General features: G+C 36.6%; 1 protein-coding gene across 5 annotated transcripts in view; it reads right to left on the bottom strand.

The window, feature by feature from the left end:
* CACNA2D3 (calcium voltage-gated channel auxiliary subunit alpha2delta 3) overlaps window positions 1-12177 on the bottom strand; it is a 385680-nt gene that overhangs the window by 82489 nt on the left and 291014 nt on the right. For all 5 annotated transcript variants that reach the window (XR_001523933.2, XM_015641179.3, XM_015641181.3 and 2 more), the window contains 7 exons: window positions 10765-10848; window positions 5606-5677; window positions 5312-5373; window positions 3408-3475; window positions 1666-1711; window positions 1418-1515; window positions 507-600 (listed from right to left, as the gene is read on the bottom strand). Coding sequence is in view for 4 of the 5 variants with exons in the window: in XM_015641179.3 (XP_015496665.1) it covers window positions 507-600; window positions 1418-1515; window positions 1666-1711; window positions 3408-3475; window positions 5312-5373; window positions 5606-5677; window positions 10765-10848 (524 nt within the window). In the remaining variant the exon portion in view is untranslated. The remainder of the gene's footprint in view (window positions 1-506; window positions 601-1417; window positions 1516-1665; window positions 1712-3407; window positions 3476-5311; window positions 5374-5605; window positions 5678-10764; window positions 10849-12177) is intronic.

Raw genomic sequence — 12177 nt, 5'->3', positions numbered from 1 at the left:
ATCATAGCATAAATGAATAAAGTAGAAGATAAAACTCTGAAAAGGACTGACTAATCTCCTAACTCTCCCTAACAGGAATCTGGATCCCAAGTAGTTCTGGAAAATAAACAAATCAAGGATTAAAGAAATTATTTGCAGTGCTAGGTTTTATATATATAATTTATTCTGAGACAAGATACCAATTGCATCAATAATTTTGGTAAGTTTTGCACTAAATTTCTCAAGTACCCTTTGTTAAAAATACACAGAACGATAAATTGCAATTAGGGTACAATTTCACCAGTTTTATTGTGGAAATTGGGTAACCTTTCAGTTCATCATCATGACATACCATGCAAGATAAACACTTCAGATTGAACTCAAATTTGGTGGTATTTAGGATCAAGTACTTAGTATAGTATTTTCATGCATATCATTATTTGTTGACATTCCACCAGATCATTAACATAAATAAATAAAAATACAGCCATGACACTTGAATAATGATGGACATGAAGATCACTTACTCTGATTTATTCAATGCTAGACTGGTCCAATAAGCTTCAATTGGTGCACTCACAACTGCATCAAACAAAACTTCCTGGATCAATTCTTTATCACCTACCACAGTACAATAAAATCAGTAAATGTATGTACATATAAAGACTTCTTTTAGATGACTAAACAATATTTTTTTACATTTTATTTTATCTGTTATATGCATTCAAACATTTTGCACTACAGCATTTACTACATAATATTACACTGTATTTTACCACAGTGCAGTTTTTCACATCTAATTTCATTGCATTAGCAACAATTTAAGTCAAAACCCAGTGATACTCCACTTAATGTATATTCTTCATGTATACACTATCTAATGCTCATGTTTGCATATGCCATAAGGATACTAGTATGTCTAGTAACAGTCACCAAATCTCTGCATTTCTGCAAACATACAGAATAAGCACCTATCTGAATTTTTTATTCTGATTTCCAGTTCAGAAATGCTTATTACATATGCATCCTCCCTAAAATACTCATGAAATATCCAGTATATTCTTTAGAGGTGCAATTCAGGGATTGGTTCCCATCAGTCTTGTTTAATTTATCAAAACAGATGGAGCGGTAATTTTGAATAGTACAGCTACACCATCTGAACAGAAACTTGATTGTTTGGTAAAAAAATTGTATCATAATTAGTACTACTACTACTAATACATCATTCATTCTAATAAGTAATAATATCTTTATTGATACCCCAGAAAAAGCTTAAAACCAAATAAAATTGCAAAGCAACGTCAGTTAAGCAATCCTATCTCAAATCATCACAGATTTGAGATACTAAACGAAGTAGCTTTGCATTTTGTAGAAGGTAAAGTATGACAGTTTTTAGCTGGGATAAAGCCTGCAAATCCACATTGAACAAAGTACTTGCATTGGAGCAGGGGCTCTTTTCCTGTGAGGTAGCGTTTAATTGCTTCTAACTGAGTCATCTGCCGGTGCTCAGGGTGTAAGTCAGTGTTGCAGTAGGACCTGTGAACACGTTGTCAAAACAGGAAAAAGTTATATGTACAAGCACAATCTTTCTTTGTCTTTGGACTAAAGATTGGGCTCTGCAAGCACAAACAATATGAAACCAAGAGGGGCAACAGACACTAATTTCATGCTTTATTTAAGGCTTACCATTCGTCTGCTAATGATACATCAGGGTGTTCTAAATCATGTAAACCTGTAACAGGAATAATAATGGGTTATTTAGGGAGAAGTCTGGGTAACAGATGGTTATTTGCATACACTCCATAATATAAACCCTTCTTGGAAGTGCATTATTACCATAATGAAATAAATCACAGTAAACCATGTTCAAATATGCTTTAGGGTTTAACAAACTGTCAAAACTAGTTAAATCAGATCTAAAACTGAAAAGGTAAGAAAAAAAATTTGTGCTGATATGTTTAACTTATACAAGTTACTCACATAATGTATTTAAAGTTTAGAAGACAATTTGAACAAAGACAAATGCAAAATGGTAATGGACTCCTGGTCATACTCCCTTGTTCTCTTTGGCCAGTAAAGTTCTTTATGCTAAAATACACACTTCTCATTTCATGAGAGTTGTTCTCCTCTCTCATAAAGAAAAAAATTATTAAGAACAATTCCCTCAAAACCTAAGCACACAGGCCATGAACACAAGCAGCAATTTATGGGATTATTCAGAAATGGTTTTTTGTACCAACAGGTCACACAAATCCTTGTAAATAAGAACTATATCATTAGTTACATAGCACAATAAAAATGTACTTTGGCAATTTAAAAAACTCTTAAAATACTTATCAATAGACAATAAGCACATAGGGTTCAGAAGGCAACAGTTTAACCCCCCAGAGCACATAATGAACAAGAACAGAGTAACCGTGACTAAGGAGGGCAGGGAAGCCAAAACTGGAACTAAAACTGTGCTCCCTGGGGAGGACAGTGAGGTGAAGTGAGAGAGAATCAGTGAAGGTAAGAGTGGGAACTGTTAGTTATGGTTCTGTTAACTCTTCTGGGGGTGCACCTGGGACTCAGACTGACTGAGATGTGTGGCTGCATTAAAGAACATTGGTGAGAAGGATGTTGGGAACAGTCTGGGGAGAGAGTAGCTCCAAGTCTCCTGTTGTGTCCTCTTTGTAACTGCTGTGCAGGAACCCAAACCTCAAGGAACTTCTCATTATAACTATCTCTCCTGAAGACATATTCATGTCCCAAAATACAGCTGAAGAACAAAAACCTGAAGAAATTAACTGTCTTGTTTAACATCACTGACTAAACAAGAAGAATCAGAAATACAGACTTCAGCATAAAATCTGAAAGCATTTCTCTATTGAAACACTTTTTGTTTAGCAGCTTCTAAAATTTTCAACTTTTCCTTCTGAAATGTTTCCACTCTTCCTTCATCTTTAGAAACCTTCTTGCCAAACAATTTTATCACCACACACCGTTGACTCCTCAACTCATTTAGTCAGGGACTTCTCAAAAAGCAAAACCAAAGAGCAGTTCTTTCCCTGGCTACCTCTACTACTATTAACATGTAAATCCTTGTACCTAATGCACGAACCAGTTATAGCTCTGAAAGACTTCACAATGTATAGTCTGTGAACAAAACCAACAGCCATTATAGTGCTCTTAGTGGTTACTTCATTCAAGAAACACCACAAATAATTAACACTGGGCTATGAGTTGTTCTCTGGAACAATGAGTAAGGAGGATGGAGGATGATCCCATCTAAAGAAGATTCACAAATAGTCTGACTGTGCTTAAAACTCTGTGAAGTAAATGATTTTTAAAGAAAAAAGTCTAATTCCCTTATGGAATCTGCAGACAAGGAACTACCATATTAACAATAAAACTACTGTGTAAGCTACATGAGAAGGTAGGTACCTTACCTTCTTCTACGGTTACATTCCCTCTGAAGAAGTATTTTCCATGTCCTCTAGAGAGAGCCACACCTAAACTGTGCAGAGAAATAAAGCAGACCTTGAAATCTGTGAGGCAAACAATAGCAGACATTCAGAGCTATTTTCATTTTTAACATTTCCAGCTCATGTACTATGATTAACTTAAACTTTTTTGTTTCCAGACCCTCACCAATTATATTTATTGTTCAATTAGTTGCTTCAATGATGTCTCAGTACTGATATGCCTGCAACAATTGGCTGTATTTATGTGTGCTTAGAGGTGTAGTAAACCATTATTCCCTGGCAAACTAATAAATGAGCCCCTCCAAGCTTACTGCTGTTTACCCAGCATGAGATTTCTTCAGCTGAGCCTTGAACATGACTACGGCCTTACAATAAAGGAGACAGTTCTTTGTAAATCAGACTAAGCTGTTGAGAAGCTACAGAAGTGTGGGAATTGATGGAGCTACTGAGAGGAAAAGAATTTCAAATGTGACAACAGCATCATGTCTCCTCCTGGAGTAATTTCTCTGTGTTTCATATTTTTAGCTAGTATAGCTCTTTTGTATTAACTTCAGCTTCATAAATTCTCAACATTATACCCTGTGCTTTGGTCTGGTTTTCAGTCTACCATCTAACACATCCAAGTTTACTGAAGTGGCTGGGGGATCCTCTGCCTCTTGCTATTGAACACAAGCACAGAACACCTTCTGCCATTCATCCATTCATTGAAGAGGATTATCTTGAGCTAGCAATCTGCAGTAATCAGCAAGACTGCAAATGCATGGGCTAGTATTTGAAGCACCTGGAGAGGCACCAAACCCAAGAGCACACAAGCTGCAATCAACAGCTCAGTCTGGGAAAGGGCTGAACACAAAACATCTTTGACACTACAGTGTGCAGTTCTCCTGAATCTACACAACAACCTGAAACTAGGTACATACCATATTGAAAAAGGACAGTTTTCCTAACTATATTTCTCTTCTCAGAGCCATAACTCACACTACATCCATGTATGTAACCCCATTTCTGTTTACCTAATAGTGCAAGAGTGCCAGTGCCAAAGAAAAACAAGCAGCAATAAATAAAATCTCCACAAAATAAAAACAAAACAAGAAACCTACTAAGTATTACCACCCATGAGTGAATTTGAAGATACATTAGAGGTCAGAGAAAATGTGCCTGTAGTTTCTCTGTGTGGTAATGTAGCTCAAGTTATGTGAAATTCTTCCATTGAAGAAAATTTCAGTTGAGTATTGCAACTGCCAAACTCCTGCCTTAAGTGCAAAGTACAGTTAGGGCTCTTTTGTTAGCAGTTTATTTCTAGTTCATATATGAGCATTTCTAAAGTGGCTACCTGTTTTTCTTCTCCTTTTTTATCTTTTTTTTTCCTCCTAAAATACATGCCAAAATTACCGGCTTACTTGGTTTTAGTTATAGAAATACACTGAAGGTAGTTCAGAGAAAGAAAACATCCAAACCTCAAATTGGAAGTGAAATACTATCTCATTTTACATTACATTCTTGTTGTGGAAAAAAAAAATAAAATGGGGCTCAAGATGTAGTTACTTAAATGGATTATAGTATTTATAGCTCTCCAAGTACTTGCGAAAGCCTTTCGTTCAGTGTAAACCTCAACTGAATATTTTTTCAATGAAACGTAAGCCATGACAAACACTGTGAGTTTGCCTGTGTGAGCTTGCACAAACTTTCCATCCCTGGAAAAGCTGAAAGGAATGCTGGTAGGCTCCTTTTCCTTGCTATTTTCAGCATTGTCCAGGGATATTTCATTGTCAGCTTTTGATGATGAGCTTTTAATGAGTTCACAAGCTCTGTATAAGCACAAATCCAACGAGTTGGATGAAATGTCCATTTATTATGGCCAGCTCTACCTGAATGGAGTACCCTTGATGTCTGTATAATAGTAGTCATTTGTCATCACCAGGACCCGCTTCTAGATTCAGAACAAGAAAGTCAGAAGAGGAGAGGAGAAGTTACTTTGCTATAAGAAATGTATAAAAGATCAAGTGGTTAGTCACTGATATAATTAGAAGCAAAGTTTACATTCAGCGAGTGAAAAAGAATATATATACTGCAGGGAGCCATATTTATAGCAACCTTAAAAATAGTTTAAAAACTATCTGCTTGCTTTACATTTAGTTGGAATAGTATTTTAGACATGGTACCCCTTTGTCCACTGTCTTCTTCACTTCCATGGAGAATTTTCCTGTTTTTCGGTTCACCATTGCATTTCGAAGCTGAAATGAAGGAAATGTGTGTCAATTCCTTTATTTGCTTTTCCTCTAATCCCTTTAACTCTGAGCTCTGTAATACACTCATTTGGCCTAAGTAGCACTCAAGTTTCTTCATTTCTTCATTTTCAACAATTCTACTACACCCTGGAGAGCCCATTTACAGATTTTATTAGTGACTGTATAGGCCAAGGCTCCTGCCATACAATTTCAAGCTAAGGTACATAAGATAGGAGCTCTCTGCATCCTTCATAGTAAAATACCTTTTTGTGTGGTAATCTGGACTTTATTTGGTATGAACAGTGTAACTGACTGCTATTCTGCATTTACTGCATGGCAAGGCAAGGGCTAGATTCCTAGCTGGATTTAGCTGGTTAGACCAGGGCCCAGTGATGAAATACATCAACAATGACATGGATGAGAAGAAAGAAAAAAAAAAAAGAGAAAACCCCGCTTATCTTGAGCTATTTACTCTGCTTAAGAGTCTACATTGGGCTGCATCCTTAATGAGCACCAGAAACTTCATCCTAACTGCATCAAAAATTAACACTAGCCCATGAAAACCAGAATGACAGCCCATTTGATCAGTAACGTGATCCAGTGGGAACACAGAGCCACAGTGCTCTGTAATTCCCTCTGCTTCTTCATTGGTGTCCAGACACCCCTTGCAAGGTATTAAATTTTAGCTCTGTGGTGGAAGCCCTAAGCCAGTCAAAGCTTTAACAATTGGCCTGGACCTCTCAAAGTTTTCCAAAAGATATTTTAAATCCCCTTCAAAAATGTGTTTTATTGCTTTATAAACCAAAAAATCAGAGAAGCTAGGGAAAACAGAAAACAAATGGAAAAGGGTTTATACACAGTGATTTAACTGCTGCTTCTGCAAGTTAAATCTGTTACTTTTTAGATCACCACTACAAACAAACACTCTTGTCCTGTAATTTTATTTTCTGCATGAGATACAGACTACCAGGCCTGGGGGCAGCAGAGTTCCTGGCCCATCATTCCTAAAAACTCTGATCACTCCTAAAAACTCTGCCCTTAGCATGCCTTGGTGCTCCCTGCCTTCCTCCCTGAGGACACACCATCTCTTTCTTAGGTGAATGCACCATGATGAGGAAAAGAGTGAAAAAACCCAAAAACCAGAGCCCAGGCCTGTAAGGCAAAGTGACCATCAGTGTCCCCAAGGATGGGGACAGGCCACCCCTGCACAGCTGATCTGAGGGCAGGGTCTCTGGGCTAAAACTGAGGAAAGACAAGACAGGTTTGTTGAGAAATCCTCAGCCTTCAGGTTTTGAATTTGCCTATTTATCAGTTCACTTTAGGGAAGAAAAAAAAAAAGTTGCCGTTTAACTTACACCATCCATAAATGGACACTTTTAATTTGAGCACTTAGATTTACTAATGGATGACGTGAGTTATTTTGTGAGGAAAAAGCACCTATAAATTTTTTACAGCTGTAATTTTCATCACAATTTGAAAATTCCACTATTGCTAATCAATTCAGAATTTAAAATGCAGGAAAATATTGACAAAATAAGCACTTATATGTCTCTTCTATTGCATATCTATCTAAACACAATTTTGGACATCACATTCCTGCTGAATAAATATCTCCTGTTCTACAGTACCTCATGCCAGACTGAGCAGTTCAGTCAAGTTTTAATGAGAAGTTGTGAAGACAGACATATCAATGTGCTCTGCAGGCTGAGTTAGTATGGAGGGAAAAGAGAATTACCAAACTGGCCAGAGAAATATCTAGCTTTATTGTCACAAACAAGTTGAGCATGGCTGACCTATCAAAACCTGAAAACTTTGCAGCTCTTTAAATTTAATTCTAGATTTAAATTAACTGTCTTACTCTTCTGTCAGTGCAAAAGAATAATTTTTAGCAGGAGGTATATGTAAAATAAAGAATATATTTTACTGTAGATTTTTTTTTTACCAATACATAATAGGCAATTCTGGAAATAGTTTCCTATTTTAAGTTTTGTGGTTTTGGACTTGGAGAGCTGGTCTTAATTAACCATCTACTTTCTAACATTTACAGAACAGTTCCATTTATCTTTAACATGGTTTTCATTTTTCTCCTATTGGTGCCTGCAGTTGTCTAAGTCCCATTCCTCCCACAAGCCTCAGGCAAGTCATAGATTTACTAAAAGAATCTCCAAACTCTCAGTAGTGTTTAAGATCAAGTCTGCATGTGGGATTTAGAGTTTTCTCTCTCTTTTTTTTTTTTTTTTCCTGCTTGCTGTGATTGCATTTCTTGGCTTTGCAATCCAGTTTCTCAGCTCTTCTGCAGTTTCATCTCCCTCCTCAAATGCATAAAATAAGCACTGCCTCAGTTGGCTTCAGGCCCCAAAACGTTCATTCATGGTCTTTTTTTTTTTTAATTTGGAAAAAACCTCAATTCATTCAGCTAGAAATTTTAACAGAAGAATTTTAAGTGAGTTAATGAGGAAAAGGTCTCCATTCAAATTGAAATTTCTCCTCTTTGGTACTGTGCATTTGCAAACCTTGCTGGAAGACACTGTTAACTTAACAAGCTCATGCTAAAATTTCTGTTTCTAATAAAATGCCTTAACTGCAAGATAGCAGGTATTGTTAACCTGGAAAATGAGCTGATATATTTATGACAACAGTATTTCATGGTGAAAAAAATTCTAACCTTAGTTTGGCCACCTTTTCCTCATTGGATCACTGGAGAAAACCCATGTCTTCACCTTTCAGAGTAATAAGCAATATTGCTCCTTCAACAAAATATCTTTCAATCAATTCCTAACAACTCAGTTTCACTGCTGCAGTATGAGATCATTCTATATTCTTGGAAAACCATGTAACCATTAAATTAATGTGGCAAAACGTAAGAAAATGTCTTAATCAGCTTCTACATAAGTGTTTCATGGGAGAAAAATAGACCAGTAGTAGTCTATGTTATTAAAAGCAGCTATATGAATACATTAATTCTTTCCCTCTGCAGTTAAATAAACAATGCTTTACTACCCAAGCTTGGAAAAAATCAAGAACATCAAATCCAAGGCCTTCTGAAGCAGAGCCACAGGTAGCTTGTTTTTGCATTACAATTAGAAATTCATTTTTAAGAAACATATTTTATAGGTGAAAGAAAGATTCAGATTAAATGTATGTATATATTTTTCATCAAAATGTGAAATAATATTTTTGAAGTCTTCATATAAGGAAACTCAATTTTTGTAAGGAATTTTCAGAAAAAGTGATGGACCTTAGGGGTCTCAATCAAAGGCAGTACTTAGAGAAAGCTGAATCTGGACTTTTCTGTGTGCTCACATAGAATCTCAATTATAAATAAAACTTGATTTTCAATGTCACAGAAATAGCTCAGTGTTCCATAATCTGAACCACTGAACTTCTACTAAGATATGATTGAAGAAAGGGATTAAAATGTGAAAATTAAGCAGAGGAAGTAATAGAAGAAATATAAGGAAAAAAAAAAGAAAACAAAGCAAGGACAAATAACAAGAACAAAAATCATGAAGATTTAAAGACGAAAACTCATGAAAGTTTAAAGAAGAAAAGTCATGAATGTTTAAAATCTATGTGTAACTACAGCAATAACATTTGAAAGGAGAGAGGAAATTTTAAAAGGTCATTAGCAGAGAAACTGATTGAGGAATACATGATCAAAGATAACAGAAAAAGCAGGGTATAAAACATGAAGCCAATGGGATTGCTGAGATTGCAGAAGGCTGCTACAATATATGAAAATCTTATGGGGAGACCTTAAATAGTGAGTGCATAGAAAATGACACAAAGCTATAAAAACGCTGAAAAAGTTTGTGTGTGCACTCCAACACAAAACTTCAACTTAGGAAGTGAAATGGCCTCTGAGGAGAGGCCGAGGACAATCTATCACCTGGTGAAACAGACCCTGCTTAAAACATAGATGAACTGTTTCACTATTCACCAAGGGGGTGGAGAACGAGGAATGCAAGATATATATTTTGTAAGGGAGAAAGAAAATATAGACTTATGTCAGAACAGGGATCAAGAAATTAGGACATCTGAAGACTGACAAGACTCCAGGGGCTGCTGTACGTGATCCATCCCAGATTTCAGAAGGACATGACAAAGTAAATATGGGAACCTTCAGTGGATGTATTCAAACCTCTCAGGAAAAGTAGAGGTATGAGGGACTTGAGAGAAGCTAACACAGGACTGATATTTGAGAAGGGATCGAGGAGACATCTATGAAAAATACAGACATGCAGTCGTGACTTTGGCAGGAGGGACCTTATGGGAAAAACAAAATTACGGGACAGAAAGGTGAACACCTGGAAAGTTACGATTTAATTAGGGACAGTCAGCACAGATTCACACAAAACGAATCATGCCTAACAAATCAGATTTATAGAGGAAGTGACAGAAAGAACAGGCAAAGGTTAAGCCATGGACATAAGGAAAGCTTTTGATACAGTACTGCAGAAAAGGCTAAGCCTGAAAGGTAAGAAAGAATAAGAGTGAACTACAGAGTAGATGGAGCACTGAAAAATGAGGTTAATGGAAAACATTGTGTGATAGACACAGAACTCATGCTCCTGCAGCTACCCATCTATCTGAAATTAGAGTTTGGAGTGAAACTCTGCTCTCCATGTAGGTCAATTAATCCCATTTTGTTTATCCATCTGATGTTTTTTGACTTTGTACATTAAATAAAAACCTCCCATTACTTCCATTAAGTAAAGAAGGATCTCATGGAAAGAAGTTCAGCTCATTTCTGAGTTTCAGCAGTTGTCTGGACCAGCCCTAGGGAGACATTCTGTTCCTGTTTCTAGTGCTATATTTGCTATCCAGCACAAATACACAATGGGATGCATGGAGACTGTAAGGGTGATGAGTTTTACCAAAAATACAAAGAATCTGTGTTTGTGGTACATGCATATGCAAGGAAGAAGCAATGCAAAACAGTTATAAAATTCTGAATGAAATAAAAGGGACTATTGTCCTTCCCCTCCTGAGAGCAGTCAGGTGGCCTCTCTAATGACTACTTAAACAGTTTCCAGGTACACTAGTGGGATGCAACAATGTCTTCTGACAGGGTTTTAAAACACATCACTTACCACATCATCTCTGTCTTCCCACTCCACCTCAGAAAGGTCCACACTACTGTAGTTGGGCTTTCTTCGTTTCTTTCCCTCTTCATACTGGTATCAAAAAAGTGAAATTGTTAGTACATCCTGTTTTATTTGTACAACAAATTTGATTTTGTATCAGAAAATTAAAAAAAAATTCTAAATGTATGCTGATGGTTGGCAATACATTTAGCAATAGGTGGCTTACTTAATTCACACAAAGTGCACCATACTGCTCCATAAATGCTCCCTGTGAACTCAAACCCTACATCTCATGATTATTTACATCATCTCTTGCCATGATGCAGTGCTTTTCTTGATGGACACACAGGGAGGTCAACTTCAGCTGCTGTACCTTCTTCTCCCCATATGGAAAATACACAAGACCTTGCATCTTGCAGTTTATGTTAAATATCTCCAACTGGCTCTTTCAGCTGTACAGGAAGTTATATTTACTATAATCTTATCAACAAAATGTTTATCCATTTTGTTTCAAATAAGATAAAATGCAAGTCTTTGGGAAGTATGGTGTTAATGTTTGCTGATATTTCATTTTATCTACAACTTCATGGGGAAAAGTAACATAGTAATAATGATAATGTAGGGTGTTTTATCACTACTCACTGTTACACTGTAAATCACACATTTAAAATAAACATTCTTGTGACAAATTAATTTGACACTGAGGTGTTTATAACGTGGGAAATTCTGCCCTCTGCTGAACATTCAAAATCAGCCTATTAGTGCAACCACACAAACCTGGCTCAGTGGAAGAAAGGAGTGCTTAGGAAGACCTATGAATAAAGAATCTGACTGGTTAAGTAAAATTAGGAGAGTACACTTGAAAAAAAAGTAAATTTGGGAGAGAATCAGCATAACATGAAATCCGGTCTTTGATCAAGAGAAACCACAAGTCTGTTTATGAGGTATGACAGGAGACATTGTGATGCTGTGAAATATCCCCAAACTGCTTTTGTGACTACTCAGCAGAGGATAGAAGCTGTACCTATAAGGCAATATATATGGCTGATTCTCCTCCCTCAGGCCAGACCAAGTAGACCATAAACCAAACCTGTCAGTGTTTGAGACAAGCCATTCATCACCACAGCCAGTGCTGCAGGCACTTTCAATCATGTTCTGCAGATTACACAAAGACCAAGGGAAAGCCTTGCTCTCTGAGCACTAAGAAGGTTATTTCCATCCTGACTTTTTCCTCTCTGAATTAAAAATTCTCATATAAATCCCACAGTTGCTTTTGTAGACATTACTTAAAAATAGGAACAACAAAAATCTTCCTGAACAGCAAAATTTTACAAATCTTGACCACAATATCATAATCACAAAGAGATTTTGAGATATTGGTAGCACTGTAAAGTTTCTCCTAGTACAGGCTTCACTGAG

This window comes from Parus major, chromosome 12 (genome assembly GCF_001522545.3).
Source record: "Parus major isolate Abel chromosome 12, Parus_major1.1, whole genome shotgun sequence".
Classification (NCBI taxonomy): domain Eukaryota; kingdom Metazoa; phylum Chordata; class Aves; order Passeriformes; family Paridae; genus Parus; species Parus major.
This window is presented reverse-complemented; position numbering and strand designations above follow the sequence as displayed.